At 43.7% G+C, this 20855-nt stretch overlaps 1 protein-coding gene across 4 annotated transcripts in view; it reads left to right on the top strand.

Annotated features, from left to right (window-relative positions):
* cramp1 (cramped chromatin regulator homolog 1) overlaps positions 1 to 20855 on the top strand; it is a 50991-nt gene that overhangs the window by 17028 nt on the left and 13108 nt on the right. For all 4 annotated transcript variants that reach the window (XM_071412169.1, XM_071412168.1, XM_071412167.1 and 1 more), the window contains 12 exons: positions 6583 to 6736; positions 7191 to 7274; positions 7632 to 7680; positions 9390 to 9475; positions 9736 to 9859; positions 12591 to 12672; positions 12934 to 14082; positions 14546 to 14720; positions 14933 to 15096; positions 19964 to 20038; positions 20160 to 20241; positions 20539 to 20649. In XM_071412169.1, the coding sequence (XP_071268270.1) occupies positions 6583 to 6736; positions 7191 to 7274; positions 7632 to 7680; positions 9390 to 9475; positions 9736 to 9859; positions 12591 to 12672; positions 12934 to 14082; positions 14546 to 14720; positions 14933 to 15096; positions 19964 to 20038; positions 20160 to 20241; positions 20539 to 20649 (2335 nt within the window). The remainder of the gene's footprint in view (positions 1 to 6582; positions 6737 to 7190; positions 7275 to 7631; positions 7681 to 9389; positions 9476 to 9735; positions 9860 to 12590; positions 12673 to 12933; positions 14083 to 14545; positions 14721 to 14932; positions 15097 to 19963; positions 20039 to 20159; positions 20242 to 20538; positions 20650 to 20855) is intronic.

Here is a 20855-nt window from a genome sequence, read left to right as displayed (position 1 = left end):
CATCCAAATCCAATCAGCTGATGTTCTGAAAGAGCTGCAAAATCTAGATCCCTACAAATCAGTTGGGCTAGACAATCTGGACCCTATCTTTCTAAAATGATTAGCCGCAGAATTTTTATGTTTGGAAAAATAACATTCCCATTGTAAGCTGCCTATTTCTCAGATCCAGATGCTAGAATATGCATATAATTGACAGAGTAGGATAGAAAACACTCTAAAGTTTCCAAAACTGTCAAAATATTGTCTGAGTATAACAGAACTGATTTTGCAGGCAAAAACATGAGGAAATCCAACCCGGAAGTGCCTTCTATTTTGAAAAATCACTGTTCCATTGCCTGCCTTTCGTCCATTTTTAAAGGGATATCAACCAGATTCCTTTTCATGTGGCTTCCTCAGGGTGTGAACAGTCTTTAGACATAGTTTCAAGCTTTTATTTTGAAAAAATGAGCGAGTTTTATCAAAACGTGTCAGTGGCTAGGCGGATGTCCCTCCATTAGTTGTTGCGCCAGACACTCGTTCCTTGACATTTTCTTTCTCTCCAGTATTGAATAGTTTACAGTCCGTTTGAAAATTATCGATTATTGATGTTAAAAACAACCTGAGGATTGATTATTAAAAACGTTTTACATGTTTTTACGACCTTTACGTATACTATATGGAATTTTCGTCAAGCCTTGATGACTTGCTGTGGAATTCTGAACATAACGCGCCAAACAAATGGAGGGTATTTTGATAAAAAAAAAATCTTTATCGAACAAAAGGAACATTTTATTGTGTAACTGGGAGTCTCGTAAGTGCAAACATCTGAAGATCATCAAAGGTAAGCGATTCATTTTATTGCTTTTTTTGGCTTTCGTGACCATTCTACATGGCTGCTAGGTGTTCTTACTGTTTTGTCTAGTGATCACAAACGCTTGGATTGCTTTCGCTGTAACGCATATTTTCAAAATCTGACACGATAGGTGGATTAACAACAAGCTAAGCTGTGTTTTGGTATATTTCACTTGTGATTTCATGAAAATAAATATTTGTATTTTATTTTTTATTTTTTGGCGCTCTGCAATTCAGCGGTTGTTTTATGAAAATGATCCCGCTAAAGGGATCCGTGCGTCAAGAAGTTAACTTGGGTCAAATGTTTTGGGTAGCCTTGCACAAGCCTCCCACAATAAGTTGGGTGAATTTTGGCCCTTCCTCCTGACAGAGCTGGTGTAACTGAGTCAGGTTTGTAGGCCTCTTTGCTCACATACGTTTTTCAGTTCTGCCCACAAATTTTCTATAGGATTGAGGTCAGGGCTTTGTGATGAACACTTCAATAGCTTGACTTTGTTGTCCTTAAGCCATTTTGCCACAACTTTGGAAGTATGCTTGGGGTCGTTGTCCATTTGGAAGACCCATTTGCGACCAAGCTTTAACTTCCTGACTGATGTCTTGAGATGTTGCTTCAATATATCCACATACTTTTCCTCCCATATGATGCCATCTATATTGTGAAGTGCACCAGCCCCTCCTGCAGCAAAGCACCCCCACAACATGATGCTGCCACCCCTGTGCTTCACAGTTGGGATGGTGTGATTTGGCTTGCAAGCCTCCCCCTTTTTCCTCCAAACGTAATGATGGTCATTATGGCCAAACAGTTCTATTTTTGCTTGATCAGACCAGAGGACATTCCTCCAAAAAGTATGATCTTTGTCCCCATGTGCAGCCTTTCAGGTTATGTCGATATAGGACTCGTTTTACTGTGGATATAGATACTTTTGTACCTGTTTCCTCCAGCATCTTCACAAGGTCCTTTGCTGTTGTTCTGGGATTGATTTGCACTTTTCGCACCAAGTACGTTCATCTCTAGGAGACAGAACGTGTCTCCTTCCTGAGCGGTATGACGGCTGCGTGGTCCCATGGTGTTTATACATGCATAGTATTGTTTGTACAGATGAACGTGGTACCTTCAGGCGTTTTGGAAATTGCTCCCAAGGATGAACCAGACTTGTGGAGGTCTACAACTTTTTTTCTGAAGTCTTGGCTGATTTCTTTTTTATTTTCCCATTAGGTCAAGCAAAGAGGCACTGTGTTTGAAGTAGGGCTTGAGATACACCCACAGGTACACCTCCAACAGGCTAATTGACATCATTTGAGTCAATCAGAAGTTTCTAAAGCCATGGCATTTTCTGGAATATTCCAAGCTGTTTAAAGGCACAGTCAACTTAGTGTATGTAAACTTCTGACCCACTGGAATTGTGATGCAATGAATTATAAGTGAAATAATCTGTCTGTTAACAATTGTTGGCAAAATGACTTGTGTGATGCACAAAGTAGATGTCCTGACCGACTCGTCAAAACTTTAATTTGTTAACAAAAAATTTGTTTTGTGGTTGAAAAATGTATTTGAATGCCTCCAACCTAAGTGTATGTAATCTTCCGACTTCAACTGTATATCCATCCTGTCCTGCCTTTCTAAAATCTTCGAAAGCCAAGTTAACAAACAGATCACCGACCATTTCGAATCCCACCGTTCCTTCTCCACTATGCCATCTGGATTTCGAGCTGGTCATGGGTGAACCTCGCGCCACGCTCAAGGTCCTAAACAATATCATAACCTCTATCGATAAATGAAAGTACAGTGCAGCCGTCTTCATCAACCTGGCCAAGGCTTACGACTCTGTCAATCACTGCATTCTCATCGGCAGAATCAATAGCCATGGCTTCTCAAATGACTACCTGCTTCTCAGATAGAGTTCAGTTAGTCAAATCGGAGGGCCTGTTGTCCGGACCTCTGGCGGTTTCTATGGGGGTGCCACAGGGTGTAAATCTCGGGCTGACTCTTTTCTCTGTATATATCAATGATGTCGTTCTTGCTGCTGGTGATTCTCTGATCCACCTCTATGCAGACGATAACATTCTGTATACTTCTGGCCCTTCTTTGGACACTGTGCAAACAAACCACCAAGCGTGCTTCAACGTCATACAACACTCCTTCCGTGGCCTCCAACTGCTCTTAAATGCAAGTAAAACTAAATGCATGCTCTTCAACCGATTGCTGCCCGCTCTCTCTTGCCCGACTAGCATCACTACCCTGGACGGTTCTGACTTAGAATATGTGGACAACTACAAATACCTAGGTGTCTGGTTAGACTGTAAACTCTCCTTCCAGACTCACATTAAGCATCTCCAATCCAAAATTAAATCTAGAATCGGCTTCCTATTTCGCAACAAAGCCTCCTTCACTCACGCAGCTAAACATACCCTCGTAAAACTGACTATCCTACTGATCCTTGACTTTGGCGATGTCATTTACAAAATAGCCTCCAACACTCTACTCAGGAAATTGGATGCAGTCTATCACAGTGCCATCCATTTTGTCACCAAAGCCCCATATACTACCCACCACTGCTACCTTTATGCTGTCGTTGGCTGGTCCTCACTTCATATTTTCGCCAAATCCACTGGCTCCAGGTCATCTATAAGGTGGTGCTTTACCTAGCAAAGACTTCTCAGCTCACTGGTCACCATAGCAACACCCACCCGTAGCACGCGCTCCAGCAGGTATATTGCACTGGTCATACCCAAAGCAAACACTCCCTTTGGCCGCCTCTCCTTACAGTTCTCTGCTGCCAATGACTGGAACGAATTGCAAGAATCGCTAAAGCTGGAGATACATATCTCCCTCACTAACTTTAAGCATCAGCTGTCAGAGCAGCTTACCGATCACTGTACCTGTACACAGCCAATCTGTAAATGGCACACCCGACTACCTCATCTCCATATTATTTCTTGCTCTTTTTGCACACCTGTATCTCTACTTGCACATCATCATCTGCACATATATCACTCCAGTATTAATGCTAAATTGTAATTATTTTTGCCTCTATGGGCTATTTTTGCCTCTATTGGCTATTTATTGCCTAACTCCCTATTCTTCTACATTTGCACACACTGTACGTAGGCTTTTCTATTTTTCTTTTGTGTTATTGACTGTACGTTTAACTGTTTTTGTCGCACTGCTATGCTTTATCTTGGCCAGGTTGCAGTTGTAAATGAGAACTTGTTATATACTGGCCTCCCTGGTGAAATAAAATAAGAAACATTAAAGCCTTTGGTTTGTTCAGGCATTCTTATTCTGAAGCAGAAATGACCCTTGTAAACATTATTTGATTAATATCGTGATAATTATCGTTATCGAATGAAAAATTATCACTGTATATGTCTATTTTATTTGCCATATCGCCCCAGCCTTATTGTGGAGGCCAGGTCATCTGATGCAGCACTCCATATTTCCACCAAGCTAATGTCCATTGCTTGTGTTTCTTGACCCAAGTCACTTCATATTGGTGTTATTAAATAGTGGTTTCTTTACAGCAGTACGACCATGAAGGCCTGATTCACGCAGTCTCCTCTGAACAATTGATGTTGATGTCTGTTACTTTAACTCTGTGAAGCATTTATTTGTGCTGCAATCTGAGGTCCAGTTAACTCTGTTGAACTTATCTGCAGCAGAGGTAACTCTGGGTCTTCCTTTCCTGTGGCGGTCCTCATGAGAGACAGTTTCATCATGGCACTTGATGGTTTTTGTGACTGCACTTGAAGGAACTTTCAAAGGACTGTTGTTTCTTTTTGCTTATTTGAGCTGTTCTTGCCATAATATGGACTTGGTCTTTTACCAAATAGGGCTATCTTCTGTATACCACTCCTACCTTGTCACAACACAACTGATTGGCTCAAACACATTAAGAATTTACTTTTGAACAAGGCACACCTGTTGATTGAAATGCATTCCAGGTGACTACCTCATGAAGCTGGTTGAGAGAATGCAAAGCTCTCATCATGGGAGAGGGTGGCTACTTAGAATCTTATATAAAATATATTTAGATAAAAAAAAAAAAAATTGGTTACTACATGATTCCATGTGTTATTTCATAGTTTTGATTTCTTCACTATTATTCTACATTGTAGAAAATGGTACGACTAAAACCCCTTGAATGAGTAGGTGTCCAACCTTTTGACTGGTACTGTACTTCCATTCCAATTTTTTCCCCAACTTGTACCGGTGGATCTTCATTCGTTTCTTGTGAGGCCTTTGGGCTTCCTAGAGCAAAACAACCGACATTTACGTGTTTGAGAGTCTCGTCTTTCCATAGAGGGGTCATAAACGTTTGGACCCTGCAGACTATTTTGTGAGACGACCGGTATTTGGGATGTCTCATGGTCTGACGAACACCGCTCTTACCTTTCACCGCAGATGCGTAAGTGCGACATCAACGGATGCGGAGGATTTGAGACATCCAATGCAAAAAACCTGATGTCTCTACCTTAAACCTACAGATTTTTATGGGGATTTTTCTATGCTAATCTGCAGGTGCTGGTCCCTGAAGGCATTCAAAATGCAGTTTGTGCATTTACTTTGATATGGCTACAGTGGCGGGAAGAGGAGCCAAGAGTGTCGTACCAGTGCGTGTGGACAGAGTTGTAACTCGTTTGAAGGCCAATTGTGAGGGTGTGCATCCGGAGTGGACGCAGGTCAAAGAGTGGGAGATGTATAGAAACCTCCTTTCAGTGTTCGTTGCGCCTTTTGCAGGATGGGTCTGTACTTTCAGAAGTTCCATGACCTGCAGGCTAAATGCAAACACTAAAGTCAAACTGCACGCAGAGACATACAAATGGTATCCACAAGTTCATCCGACTTTGGAGAAGTAGATAAAGGGCCTCATTGCCAAAATCCCGAGGTTTCCCTTTAAACAGCTGTTAAGTTTGATCGGTAGCAGATAATTATTTTTTGATTTTAAGATTAGAATAGCAGAGGAGAGGAAGCTTTTTGTCTTAGTTGTTGGGAAAGTGGTCAAAGTAGCTGATTTGTGTCGAGTTACATTGTTTACAGTTAATAGAATGCAATTTTTGGAGTGACTATCACAATGGAACCTTCAGAATGCTGAGTAATTCCCGTACGTGGATGGAGGACAAAAAATGGCAGTTTTAATATTTTAAAAGAGGTCAAACTATTCCAGACTAGTCTACACATTTTAAAGTTTGAACACCGTTTCTAGCTTAAACAGTGTCAGAGGAGTAGCTTTGTATAAAAAAATATAACTATAAGTCCAAAATAATTCGTACAATATCTAGTAAGTCGACGTTTGTTGGAGATTTAAAGTGGGGGCTCTTTCTTCACAAGCCCCACTAATAATAATTGAATGCATTTATAAAGCAGCTTTCCACCTACAGTAGGTGCTCATCATTATAAGGGGGGAAACACCTGTTCCACCACATGTAACACTGCAACGATTTTGTGACGGGAACACTCACCACAAATTAGTTATTGTGGTGGAAAGGTTAGGAGTGTTGTATGCCAATTGGAAATCAAGTGCTTGATTAGGTGGCCATGATTTGAAAGGGGCCAGGTTGGGAATTTAGCCAGGACACAAGGGTTAACACCCCTGCTCTTACAGTAAGTGCCATGGGGTTTTTAATGACCACCGAGACTGCACTCTATGTCCTGGGTTTTCCCATAGACCAGAGGGAAGAGTGCCCCCTACTCCAACATAACTTCCATATCTCTAATAGTGTCTGTCTCGCTCTCTCTCGCTCGCTCTGTAGCATGGGAAGGACTTTGAGGCGATCCAGACGAACATAGCTTTGAAGCATAAGAAGAAGGGGAAGCCAGCCAGCATGGTGAAGAACAAAGAACAAGTCCGACACTTCTACTACCGCACCTGGCACAAGATCTCCAAGCACATCGACTTCGCCAACGGTAAGCTAGCTTGTCTCTCTGTTTCGCTCTCTTCTCTCCGTATTTCTCAAATAAAAATCTCCACTCACCTCTTGCTTGTTTACACAGTCTTATTTTCTTTTTTTATGCCCGTGTTTCGGTTTGTTGACTAAAACATTGACCTTCAAAATCAGTGTGAAACTTTACCTGCGACCTGTATGCAAAGTTTAACTTGCGAATGCCAACTGGTCTTCATATAAAGCAGGTTGTTTGCAATCTGCCTTCATTTCTTCTTTTGAATCCTATTATGTTTGATACACACACACACCTGCAACCAACTCATTAAATGTGCAAGAGCGAAACTGTCTTTTGATCTTACCATCAGTGTGAGACCCGTCTTTAAATTGGTTGTGGAGCACCCAAGATCACTGGTGTGCTGCAGTTGTTTTCTTTTCACTTTTATCCCATAACATGCTCAGTTCCTCCTGTCCCATAGTGTACTCCCGTGTGCTGAAGAAGTCTTCTCAGGAGCTATATGGTCTCATCTGCTACGCTGAACTCCGGAAGAAGGTTGGAGGATGTAAGTCAAGCAGGGTGTGTGTGTGGTGGGGGGGCTGTCTGTGTCTGGGATGGTGTGTTTGACACTGGCCTCAGTCTGGCTCTGTTTCTGGGGCTGATTGGCCACAATGGAGCTGATTTTAAGTGTTGCGCTGGACAGGGCAGGGGTCATGAGGGACAGTTAAGTGTGGCGAAGGTCATGAAGGATGTTATGTTATTAATGTTACTATGTCTGTGTTAATCTTGTGTCCAAAGATAGATAGCTTTTCTACCTCCTGTTGGAAGACATTTTTAGATATGTTAATGTTTGTGTTGCCTTCACAAAGCAAGAGCAAGGAGGTACGCACTCTAGCTTTTCTAACTCTGTTGTTGTTCATAGTGATGGACGATAAGAACGTGGCCAAGCTTAACGAGCTCATCCAACAGGGGTAAGACTGAGACCAACAATGTAACCACAGCTTTATGAAATATACCACCTGTTTTCTCCAAGACTTTAGGGTTATAAGTAGTTGATTTGTTTATAAATCGTTTATACATTTGAAATATACCATTATATACACCTGTTTATTATGTACACCCATCTAGTACCTGGTCGGTACATCCTTTGCCTCTAGAACAGCTTGAATTCTTCGGGGCATGGGTTCTACAAGTCGGAAACGTTCCACAGGGATGTTGGTCCATTTTGATGCGATGGCATCGCGCAGTTGCAACAAATTGGACGGCGGTACATTGCTGCCACCAATCTGTATTGTTGACACCAGGAAGAATGGGTCCATGGACTCCCAATCCTTACTGTGTCATCAGCATGATGCAACAATAATCGTGAATCGGGACTGGCACTGTCAATGTTTTTTGTCCCACCATTCTCGGGAAACTCTGGAAACTGTCGTGCATGAAAAGCCCATGAGGGCTGCCTTTTCTGAGATACTGGATCCGGCGTGCCTGGCACAGACGATCATACCACGCTCAGTCGCTTATGTCACTCGCTTTTCCCATTTTAATGTTCAAACAGTAACTTGATGCCTGTCTGCCTGCTTTATATAGCAAACCACGGCCACATGACTCACTGTCTGTAGCATCGAGCCATTTTCGTGAACATGGGGGTGTAGCTAATAAACTGTACGGTGTGGCTATATACTGAAAAAATATATAAACACAACATGTAAAGCGTTGGTTTCATGGGCTGAAATAAATGATCCCAGAAATGTTCCATATACACCAAAAAAATAGTATTTCTCTCAATTTTTGTGCGGAAAGTTGAGCTTTTCTCCTTTGCCAAGAGAATCATCCACCTGACAGGTGTGGCATATCAAGTAGCTGATTAAACGTCATGATTATTACACAGGTGCACCTTGTGCTGGGGTCAAGAAAAGGCCACTAACATGTGCAGATTTGTCACACAACACAATGCCACAGATGTCTGAAGTTGAGGGAGCTTGCAATTGGCATGCTGACTGCAGGAATGTCCACCAGAGCTGTTGGCAGAGAATTGAATGTTCATTTCTCTACCATAAGCCGCCTCCAACTTCGTTTTATTGAATTTGGCAGTATGTCCAACCGGCCTCACAACTGCAGACTACATGTAATCAGGACAGCCCAGAACCACCTCATCCTGCTTCTTCACTTGCGTTGGCTTGGCCTGTCTCCCAAGTGGGTGGTCCTATGCCCAGGCCCACCAATGGCTGCACCCATGCCCAGGCATGTGAAATCTATAGATTAGGGCCTAATTTATTTATTTAAATTAACTGATTTCCTTACTGTCAAATTCTCTAAAATGACGGAGCCAGCTTATGGTAAAGAAATGAACATTAACGTTTCTGGCAACCGCTCTGGTGGACATTCCTGAAGTCAGCATGCCAACTGCACACTCCCTCAACTTGAGACATCTGTGGCATTTTGTTGTGACTAAACTGGACATTTTAGTGGACTTTTATTGTCCCCCAGCACAAGGTGCACCTGTGTAATGATCATGCTGTTTAATCAGCTTCTTGATATTTCACACGTCAGGTGGATGGATTATCAACACTTTACATGTTGAGTTTTTGTTCAGTGTAGATAGTTGATATTGTGTAATTGTCATTTTGGTGTAGTTTTTTGTTGTTGCGATTATCTCATGTTTCTTTCTTTATTCTCCCAGGGCCACCACGGTGCGTTCTAAAGGCAGGAACCTGCGTATTAAAGCTCCCATGTGCCGTGCGCTCAAGAGGCTATGTGACCCAGATGGTGAGTGTACACACGCACAAACACACATTGACAGACACTCACACAGCAGGAAGAGGGAGGAAGTGTATGAATGGGGACGTTGAGTCATGCATGTGGGCAGGAGGGGGTGGATTTTCATGGCATTACTCGGGAAGGGGGCGGTATGAGTAGGGGAGAGTAAGTGATGGTGGTGGTGGTCATGATGCTGATCATCTTAGGACCGGAGAGAACACATTTTATTCGTCTTTCCTTTACACCTCCCTCTCACTCACTCTCTCTAGGAGTGAGTGATGAAGAAGACCAGAAGCCTGTGCGTCTACCTCTGAAGGTTGCCGTGGAGCTGCAGCCGCGTAGCAACCACTCCTGGGCCCGTGTCCAGAGTCTTGCCCATAATCCCCGCCTCAGGTCAGTGTCAACTGACTATAAAGGCATTTCTGAATATTTTTTTGTGATATCTTCCTGTATACGAAAGGTGTACCGCAAGGTCAGTATTGGACCAGTTCTCTTTGAATATTTATATAAATAAAACTGTGTTGAAACGTGTGATATTAATCTGTATGCAGACGATACTGTTATGCATGCTGTTGCCCCAACTGTAGATGTTGTGTTGAGCTGCAATCTGACTTTGTTGCCTTACAACAAGCACTGGTTGGTTTAAAACTTGTACATAATGCGGGCTAGACTAAATGCATGTTCTCTAAGTCTTTCAGATGGACTACATATTTTTTCATTGAGTGTTTCTCGCGTAGATCGGATTCCCGCCTATACATGTCTGGGCATTTGGATTGATCAACACTTAACGTCGAAGAAACATACTGATGAAATCCATGGCGTTGTTTTGTTTTATAGTATGAAGAGTACAGCTTAACGTAGCTAAATAAAATCAAAAGGATATTTTCTCCAAACGATATGAGGGTGTGTACATGCAGCTATTGTGTTGAGCTGTTAACAAAGAAACAAATCCTGTTATATGTTTTGATTTTTAATACATTCTAATAATGATGCGACTAATGATTTGAAAAACAATTGCATAAAAGGCATGAGCTCTGCTTAGTTTTTTTGTGCCGGCTGAAGACGCTTGATCAGTCTCTCATTCACAATTTGACAAGCACTTGATAATGCCTCAAATTTCCCGGCGGCATCCCCTTTTTGTGGCCGTAATGCCCCCTAAAAAAAGACATACCTTTTTTGGCCAGTGGTCGTTGTGCCCTTGGCCTGAAAATAATAATTATAATTCCCTTCTCCCGGCTTCGTGCTCCGAAGCACCTCTCATATCTAAATTCTTATTAGTCAATGCCAGTCACGTGATCGGGTCCTTCTTTCTCACAGGCTACAAGTGAAGAACGACTCCTCGGGGACGCAACTGCGTGCGTCCTTATCGAATTCCGAGGCGCATATTGAAGATGTTGGAAGAACTGTCCACATTTACTTTTCGTCAGCCAACAAGATCAGTTGGTCCTAACGAACAGCAAACGCACCAGCCTATGTCAATCTACTATCCCACATAGTACAAAAGTTGACCTATTCTGTGCGATAAATAAGTATTTCAAACATAATCTGGGAAAGTTGTGGGATGCGATAGATCCCAAATTAATACAACCACTAGCTTCAAAAAAGCAATGAGGCTGACGCAACAGATCAGAACATTTAGCTTAAAATGTTGATAAACTATTAGGCTATTTCTTCACATTATAAGTGCAGCAATGTGCACATGGCAGTAGGCTGTAAGCGTGAATGTTCCAAAATGCAATCAATTAGCGGGAAAACGACATTCTCAAAAATCACCACAAATGCAATTATAATAAAAGCATTATATGCATAAAGGTGCATTTCTATTTTGAAAATTATCTTCCCCAAACTTGATACTCACGTGCTGCGTGTATGTATGCCAGTTAGGCTAAACACCCGTTGTGAAGCGGATAACTATTCTTAATTTTAAGTTATTTGTCCACTTAAATTGTGACACAAACATATATGCCTAATGGGCTAGGCTACATGACGTGTGCGACTATGAGTTGAAATGATTTCTTTTTTTTCTTTTTTAAGGCGTGCTGTTTCTTGCTTTACTGCACACTTTACTGCACACACATCGCATCATTCACAAGTGATAATATTGCCACCCATCAGACTATTCTTAATTTAATCTTGTCTTTACATAAACTAAATTATATGTGTGAAATTTGTTTTGATTTAGAATGGGCTATTATCATGCACCTGTCTTGGGGGAAAAAATTCATGTCATCTATGCACTTAAATAGTGAATGCTGTGAATAGTGATGCTTTTCCCGTGGTTCATTTTCATGCCACGAGGTAGGCTATACTCCTGTTGTAAAGAGAAGCAATGTGCTTACTATTAGAACAATTAATAAATAAATAAATATAGTAGGCCTAGCCTATAGAAAGTAATGGTATCCTCTTTTTAATAGAGGTTATCTGTTTTCTCACGCAATTGCATAGCCTATAGAAATACTGCTCAACATGAGCATAGACTCTCATTAAGTGATTTGATTTTGCATTGATGTCAGAGTGATTAGAGGGACAACTGTGCTGAATACCAAGCAGTTAGCAAGTTTGGTAGGTTACTAATGCGGCATCAGAGCTTGGAGAAGCCTAATTACCGTGACTAAACGGTCATGTGGAATTTGACTGTGGTCATGACCTGTGACCGCTGGTGTGGCGGTAATACGGTTACCGTGGCGGTAATACGGTTACCGTGACGGCGCTAAATGTAACTTTTTCCCAAATTTGGTTGTGCTATATTTTAATTTTACATTTGTATTGATTGCTTTTTCCTTTCACATTGCATTTGATTGTTGTATTACCGTGATCAGGGCACCCTTGAGAATGAGAGCCTGGTCTCAATGGGTTTTCCTTGAATAAATAATAGTTTTTTTTTTATCAAGATGGGCATAACAATCTTTATGCTTCTGGGACACCCAACCCTGATTGTTTGGATCCCTAAACATAACGTCCATTATATGAAGCATATTGTCATTATCATGTTGGGTTTTGCTAGGTTGTGTCCTGCTGAACATGCCCCTGTCAGTGTTTGAGGTGTGTGTTGTCTACAGGAGCTGTCTTTGCTGAGAAATTAAGTATTTTCTAACATTGTTTGTTCTTCTGTGTGGTGATGTAGGATGGTGGTGGAGCTGCATAGGAAGGTGTCCAGCCTGATTGAGTTCCTGAAACAGAAGTGGGCCGTCCAGGACCAGCGGATCGTATCCTTCCACATCACAACATTTATGTCATGTCCATCTTATAGCACTTAGACCACAACCTAACTGATATTTTTTTTTGTCTGGTCGAGTATAGAATCACATGAAATTAGCACCAGACACAACCAGCTGGTAAAAAGTCTCAAATGAGCTGATCCATAGTATTTCAAGAGATCAACAGATAATATTTAGCCAAGTTGATGCTCAATTCTTGTTTTTGTTGCTGTACGGTCTGCTGACCCTCCTTGACCGTACTGTGTTCAGCTGAAGAGCCTGCAGGAGCGCGAGGCGTTAGGGGGAACCCAGCAGCACAGTGGTAGCGGCAGCCCTGCTCTCCCCTGTAGAGCAGACAAGGAGGACCTGTTCCTATACCCAGCTGAGACCAGCACCTTGACCCCCCTGCCCAGCGTAGCCCGTGTGGTCCACTCCAAGGCCTCCTGCACTGTCCACTGGCAGGAGAGTGGCAAGCCCCGGCCCGGCCCCAAGGAGCTGATCCCCACCGCCCAGATTCTGGGTATCCAGGGAGCCCCGCTCCTCCTCCTCCCCCGTGGGGGCGTGGCCAAACCTGGACGTGGTGTTGGGGATGCTCGACGTGTAGGGGGAGAGACCCCCATATCCACACCTGAAGGAGGAATGTTGGGAGGGGGAGCAGGGCCAGAGCACAAGAATCTGAACCAGATAACATCTCCTGTACCTCCACTTCCTCCTTCGTCTTCGCTGATGTTGTCTATGACTCAGAAACAGGAGGGTGGTGTAGCCGTGGGGCAGGTGGAACGGGAGAAGGGGCTGGGGGGAGGACTAGGGGTAGGGGAGGCCTTGGGGGCCAAGGGAGGAGATGGGGACTCCAATTCTCAGGACCAGGGGGGCAGTTCTTGCTCTGCAACTGTTCCGTACAGGTTTGAAGAGCGGACCACAGGGGTTAACGGCAGTGACAGTGCCTCTCCAGAGAGGAACTCCCTCCCCCTGTTGGACCCCCTGGTTCCCACCACACCTCCACCGGCACCGCGACAGGTGGAGGACGTCCCTCCAGACCAGGGGCAGGGTAGCGCAGCAGCCCCAGGAAAGGAAGAGTCTGGTGGGGTTGGTGGAGGAGGAGGCAGCACACCAACCCCGGTGTCCTGTGGTCGGTCGGCCCAGCGGATCTGTGATGAGGGCTGGAGCTCGCGGGGGTCAGACAGCAACGTGACTCTGGCAGAGCTGTACCTGATGCTGGGGAAACCTGGGAAACTGCAGCTAGAGTACGAGTGGCAGCCGGCTGCTGTTGCAGTCCCGGAGCTGGGGGACGAGGGGCTACAGGGACCAGGGCAGACATGCCCACAGCTACAGTCACCACGCCCCCTGCCCCCGCCCTCCACCCACCGCGTCCTGCGCTGTCTGCTCCGGCTGGTGTCATCAGAGGTCAACCCCAAACCTGTGAGTCAACACCGCCTATTGAGGCAAATTCTTCATAGCCACTGGCCACATTCGAATTCTCTACACTTTGTCCGAAGTGTGCACTCCTGCACTCTCCCTCATGGATTTAAAAGCAATCGACTGGAAAGGGAAAGGGGGATACCTAGTCAGTTCTACAACTGAATGCATTCAACTGAAATGTGTCTTTCGCATTTAACCCAACCCCTCTGAATCAGAGAGGTGTGGGGGGCTGCCATAATCGACATCTAAGTCTTTGGTGTGAGGATTATGGTGGAAACGCCCTCTAGCCATGCTTAGACCAAACATTTAAATGCATGAGGGGGAGGGAACGAGTGCACACTTCTGGAGAAGGGTAGAGAATCGGAATGCAGACACTTTGTAGGAGACTTTGTAAACAGATTATGCAATTTAATAGCCTTAAGTCATTTTGTTTTCTTCTAATGCTCTCTCCCCTCTCCTTCAGGCCCCAGAGCTGTGCTCCACAGCCACATCTCCGGTAAAGCCATCCCAGGAGGAACAGTCCCTCACCCCCCCAGGCAAGGCCCCGGCTGTGGGGGTACGGAGCCCCAACTGTGGACGACCGCAGCCCCTGGGGGTCCGAGCGACAAAGCTGATGTTACCAAACACTGGATCCTCCGGTAGCTTACCAAACTCCTCTCACAAGCAAATGCGTACACACACACACACACACACACACAACATACACTTATCGAATGTTCTTCAGTAACTCCAAAGTTTTAGGTCAGAGGACCAATTCTTGAAGTAGTGTTTGTCTTTTACCTGTATCTTTGTATGACATCTCATATACACCAATACTAATTAACTGTAACCTTGGCTTTGAACCCCTCAGGTCGTAACCTCCCGCGGTCTCTGCTGGTGTCTGGGGGGGACTCAGATGGTGGGGTGTTTGCCGTTCCCACCACCCTGCCCCCCAACAGCTCCCGACACTCCCGCATGTTCTCTCCCAACAAGGAGGCCGAGCTCGCCTTCCGACAACAGCTCGACTCCATCAGCGTAAGGACATTTTGCATACTCTCTCCATATTTTGTCTGTCTCAGAAAAATAAACAAGCTGGACTCTCCATATCTCTTCATCCCTTCCAATCATTTTATTTTCCCTCTTCAGGGATGCAAACTCGTCACTTTTGGAGATTTTTCGATATAGTGCATTCGGAAATTATTCAGACCGCTTGACTTTTACCAAATTATGTTACAGTCTTATTCTAAAAAGGAATACATTTACATTATTATTTTTTTCATCAATCTACACACAATACCCCATGAGGACAAAGCAAAAACACGCTTTTGGAAATTCTTGCAAATGTATTAAAAAATTAAAAACAGAAATTCCTTATTCGAACAGTTTGCTATTTTTGCTCAGGTGCGTCCTGTTTCCATTGATTGTCCTTGATGTTTCTACCACTTGATTGGAGTCAACCTGTGGTAAATTCAATTGATTGGACATGATTTGGAAAGGCACACACCTGTCTATATAAGCTCCCACAGTTGACAGTGCATGTCAGAGCAAAAACCTAGTCATGAGGTCGAAGGAATTGTCCATAGAGCTCCGAGACAGGATTGTGGGGAAGGGTACTAAACAATGTCTGCAGCATTGAATGTCCCCAAGACTGGGGCGAAAGTTCACTTTCCAACAGGACAATGACCCTAAGCACACAGCCAAGACAACGTAGGAGTGGCTTCAGGACAAGTTTCTGAATGTCCTTCAGTGGCCCAGCCAGTGCCCGGACTTGAGCCCGATCGAACATCTCTGGAGAGACCTAAAAATACCTATGCAGCGAAGCTCCCCATCCAACCTGACAGAGCTTCGTGGTCATGCAACAACAAATGTGCTCCTTAAGTGACGGGGCAGGGCTAGGTCTGTGTGGAACGCGGCATGTGGAGAGGGATGACGCAAGAAGCGGTGTAAACTATAAAATGGATGTTACACACAGCATATCACATTTAACAAACTAAACATTCAAATACCGTTATAGAAGGTAAAGTAAAAACCCAAACCGATCCGTGCATCAATACCGGAATATAGTAAAATACCGTATACTGCCCAGACCTAGGAGAGACATCTGGCTATCTCATCCAATGGGTTTTGAGAAGGGGAGGATGCGAGGAGTGTGCAAGTGAGATTCTCCCACTGTTCATCCAATATCACGTGTGACAGCTGTGAGCAGCCAGCCACATCCCCTAACCAGCCATTAGCTTACTCAGCTGCTTCTCTCTATCCGTTCTTTCGGCGCATCTCCATCAGTTTTCAAATGTTATTTACTGTGATGGCGAACTGGGGCTTGCAAACAGTGATGGAATTTATGTTACATTTGTTTAATCATTGGAGCAGCTCGCTACATAAGTGAAGTGCATACGTACAGTCAGGTCCATAAGTATTTGGACAGTGACACAATTTCCATCATTTTGGCTCTGTACACCCCCAAAAATGGATTTGAAAGGAAACAATCAAGATGTGCTTTAAGTGTTGACTTTCATATTTAATTTAAGGGTTTTGTGTAAAAAAATAATATTAAGTGTCGGAATTACAACCATTTTTTACGTAACCCACCAATTATAGTGGCTCAGAAGTAATTGGGCAATTAACATGATCATACATCCTTTGCAGTCAATGACTGCCTGAGGTCTGGAACCCATAGATATCACCAGATGCTGGGGTTCTTCCCTGGTGATGCTTTGCCTGGCCTTTACTGCAGCTGTCTTCAGTTCCTGCTTGTTCTTGACGTGTTTTACCTTCAGCAAGTGAAATGCATGCTCAATTGGATTCAGGTCAGGTGATTGACTTAGCCATTGCAGAACATTCCACTTCTTTGCCTTAAAAAGGTATTGGGTTGCTTTCGCGGTATGCTTCAGGTCATTGTTTATCTGCACTGTGAAGCGCCGTCCAATGAGTTTTGAAGCATTTGGCTGAATCTGAACAGATAATATAACCCTAAACACTTCAGAATTCATCCTGCTGCTTTTGCCAGCAGTCACATCATCAATATAAATACAAGGTAGCCAGTTCCATTGGCAGCCATACATGCCCACGCCATAACACTACCTCCACCATGTTTCATAGATAAGGTGTTTTTTTTTATCAATCAAGTTTATTTTATATAGCCCTTCGTACATCAGCTAATATCTCGAAGTGCTGTACAGAAACCCAGCCTAAAACCCCAAACAGCAAGCAATGCAGGTGTAGAAGCACGGTGGCTAGGAAAAACTCCCTAGAAAGGCCAAAACCTAGGAAGAAACCTAGAGAGGAACCAGGCTGAGGGGTGGCCAGTCCTCTTCTGGCTGTGCCGGGTGGAGATTATAACAGAACATGGCCAAGATGTTCAAAATGTTCATAAATGACAAGCATGGTCAAATAATAATCAGGAATAAATGTCAGTTGGCTTTTCATAGCCGATCATTAAGAGTTGAAAACAGCAGGTCTGGGACAGGTAGGGGTTCCATAACCGCAGGCAGAACAGTTGAAACTGGGACAGCAGCAAGGCCAGGTGGACTGGGGACAGCAAGGAGTCATCATGCCCAGTAGTCCTGACGTATGGTCCTAGGGCTCAGGTCCTCCGAGAGAGAGAAAGAAAGAGAGAAGGAGAGAATTAGAGAGAGCATACTTAAATTCACACAGGACACTGGATAAGGCAGGAGAAGTACTCCAGATATAACCAACTGGCCCTAGCCCCCCGACACATAAACTACTGCAGCATAAATACTGGAGGCTGAGACAGGAGGGGTCAGGAGACACTGTGGCCCCATCCTATGATACCCCCAGACATGGCCAAACAGGAAGGATATAACCCCACCCACTTTGCCAAAGCACAGCCCCCACACCATTAGAGGGATATCTTCAACCACCAACTTACAATCCTGAGACAAGGCCGAGTATAGCCCACAAAGATCTCCACCACAGCACAAACCAAGGGGGGGCGCCAACCCAGACAGGAAGATCACGTCAGTAACTCAACCCACTCAAGTGACGCACCCCTCCTAGGGACGGCATGAAAGAGCACCAGTAAGCCAGTGACTCAGCCCCTGTAATAGGGTTAGAGGTAGAGAATCCCAGTGGAGGGGAACCGGCCAGGCAGAGACAGCAAGGGCGGTTCGTTGCTCCAGAGCCTTTCCGTTCACCTTCACACTCCTGGGCCAGACTACACTCAATCATATGACCTACTGAAGAGATAAGTCTTCAGTAAAGACTTAAAGGTTGAGACCGAGTCTGCGTCTCTCACATGGCTACCCATGTGAGAGACGCAGACTCGGTCTCAACCTTTAAGACCATTCCATAAAAATTTTATTATTTTTTCTTGGCAAACTCTAAACTGGTCTTTGTGTTTTTGAGGCGTAGCAATGGTTTACATCTTGTGGTAAACCCTCTGTATTTACTCTGGTGAAGTCTTGGCTGTTGACTTTGACAGAGATACGCCTACCTCCTAGAGGGTGTTCTTGATCTGGCCACCTGTTGTGAAGTGTTTTTTCTTCACCAGGGAAATAATTATTCTGTCATCCACTACAGTTGTTTTCCGTGGCCTTCCTGTCCTTTTGGTGTTCCTGAGCTCACCAGTGTGTTTTCTTTTTTAGAATGTACCAAATAGTTTTGGTCACACCTAATGATTTTGCAGTCTTAAAAAAAAATGTTTTGCCTAATGATGGCTTGCTTCACTGGCAGTGCATGCTCTTTGGACTTCATATCTCAATATTAACAGCAACAGATTCTAAAGGCAAATGCCACACTTGAAATCAACTCTAGACCTGTTATCTGCTTACTTGTAAATTAACTAATGAGGGAATAACACACACCTGGCCATGGAACAGCTGAGCAGCCAATTATCCAATTACTTTTGGTCCCTTAAAAAGGGGATGACCACATATAAAAAGTGCTGTAATTCCTACACCATTCACCCGATTTGGATGTAAATACCGTCAAAGTAAAGCTGTAATTCTGCACTTTCAGCTCATATTCATAATTTAATTTCAATTCAAATATGCTGTGGTAGACAGCTAAAATAATAACTTGGTCAATGTCCAAATATTTATGGACCTGACTCTTTATTTTGCCTGTAAGAATAAGCAGACCAGTCAGACTTTTCTGTCATGCAGCCTCTGAGTGCCACTGCCATAGAGGAAAAACTGAGTACAGTGACCGTCACGCTTGTGTCTTCAACAGTTAATACCACAAGTTTCTAGCCCAAACCCTTTTCTACCGCGAATTGGTGCACATGTTACATCATTTTATAAACCATGTTGCGGGCCCTTTTTTAACTACTTGTGGGCCGCAAGTGTTTGGTTTGATAACAAATTACCTTGTTTAGTAATGTTAGATATCAACATGGTACCTTGGCTATGCACACATTTGGATGGTACAAGAAAAATGGAAAAGGGATAGATAGCCTACTCAAAGAGATGCTTCAAAGGTAGGGTGCATAGGCCTAATCAATGTAATTCTAAGCTAAATCTGAATCAAATCTATCTTTTTTTCTTGTGTTAAGTTCTTTTTGGTGCCGAACTGTTGGGAGGTATGATTGTGAGAGAGTGTAGGCTATGTGTGTAAAGTTGTAAACTAAAGATGGTTTCATATAGGCCTAACCTGAGTGTAACCCTTACTTCCACAATGAAAATGCAGATCATTATGCATTTTATATTCCTTACTACATTCCTCCTGCCCAATCACAGGTAGGCCTTTGGATATGCGCAAATCAGCTATTTTCTATAGTCACGATTGTACTCGGTATCGGGATACTTGGCCTGGTATCATATCGTTAGGAAATGTTGGTGTTGCGACAACCTCATTCTGAAAAAGGCCCATTTTTCTTTGCAGTTCAGATTTATTTTTATTTTTTGGGGGGGGCCTCACCAATTTGCATCTCTGCCTCTTACAGATGCAGTCAGACATTTTCCTGCCGAAACAAAGGAAAAACAGAAGCCGGCCACTTCGAAAGCCCTTAGTGGTCCAGGTAAGTCTTTGATCTTAGTCCATTGTTTGGTGCACCTATTGAATTGACAGTTATTCTTAGGACATCTTGAAATCTGAACAGAATGTTTTAATGTGAAATTGTTGTTGTTGTTCCTCCTCAGAGAACACTGCTCCCCCGCACCACTGGAGACACTCCTCAACACGTCTGCTCCTTCTCCATCCTCTCCAACTCATCTGCCACAGGTATGCCACCTGTCAACATAACCCATACACCTAGTTAAAAATATATAAATTAATTAGAAAACATGCTTTTACTTACCTAATCACAGGAAGGAAGTAGGAATGTTTGAAGTATCGTAAAAACATATTTTTTTAGTAATTATGCTGCAGGAATAAAAGGCACTGGGGAGCAGTAATATTCTGTGTTTGGGCCAAAAAATGTTTTATCTAACTATCTGAACAGGGCTAGAAATACTCAACCACACTCACCTCCATAGTTTGGACTTGACTGACTTTTTCTTCTTACTGTACCCCCCTCAGGAACAGGCTCCTTCCGGCCAATCCAGCCCCGTCTCTCTCCCTCCACCCGTCCCCTCCTCCCCAGAACTCCGCCCATTACCTCTGGCCCTGGGATGTCCAGTCAGCTCTCCAGTACGTACCGCTTCTCTCTACCTGTTCAGGGCCTGAAACTAACTTTTTGGTCCATCAGCCACCGTGGCAGGTAGATTAAAAAAATCTACCAGCTACTCAGATTTCTTTCCAAAATTTATAAAATAAAACCGATGAGCATGCTTTGATGTTTCTAAAACAAATGTATTACTATTAAATAGCCAAGAAACACGAGGGCAAAGTCTCAC

This window comes from Salvelinus alpinus, chromosome 1, assembly GCF_045679555.1.
Source record: "Salvelinus alpinus chromosome 1, SLU_Salpinus.1, whole genome shotgun sequence".
NCBI lineage: Eukaryota > Metazoa > Chordata > Actinopteri > Salmoniformes > Salmonidae > Salvelinus > Salvelinus alpinus.
This window is presented reverse-complemented; position numbering and strand designations above follow the sequence as displayed.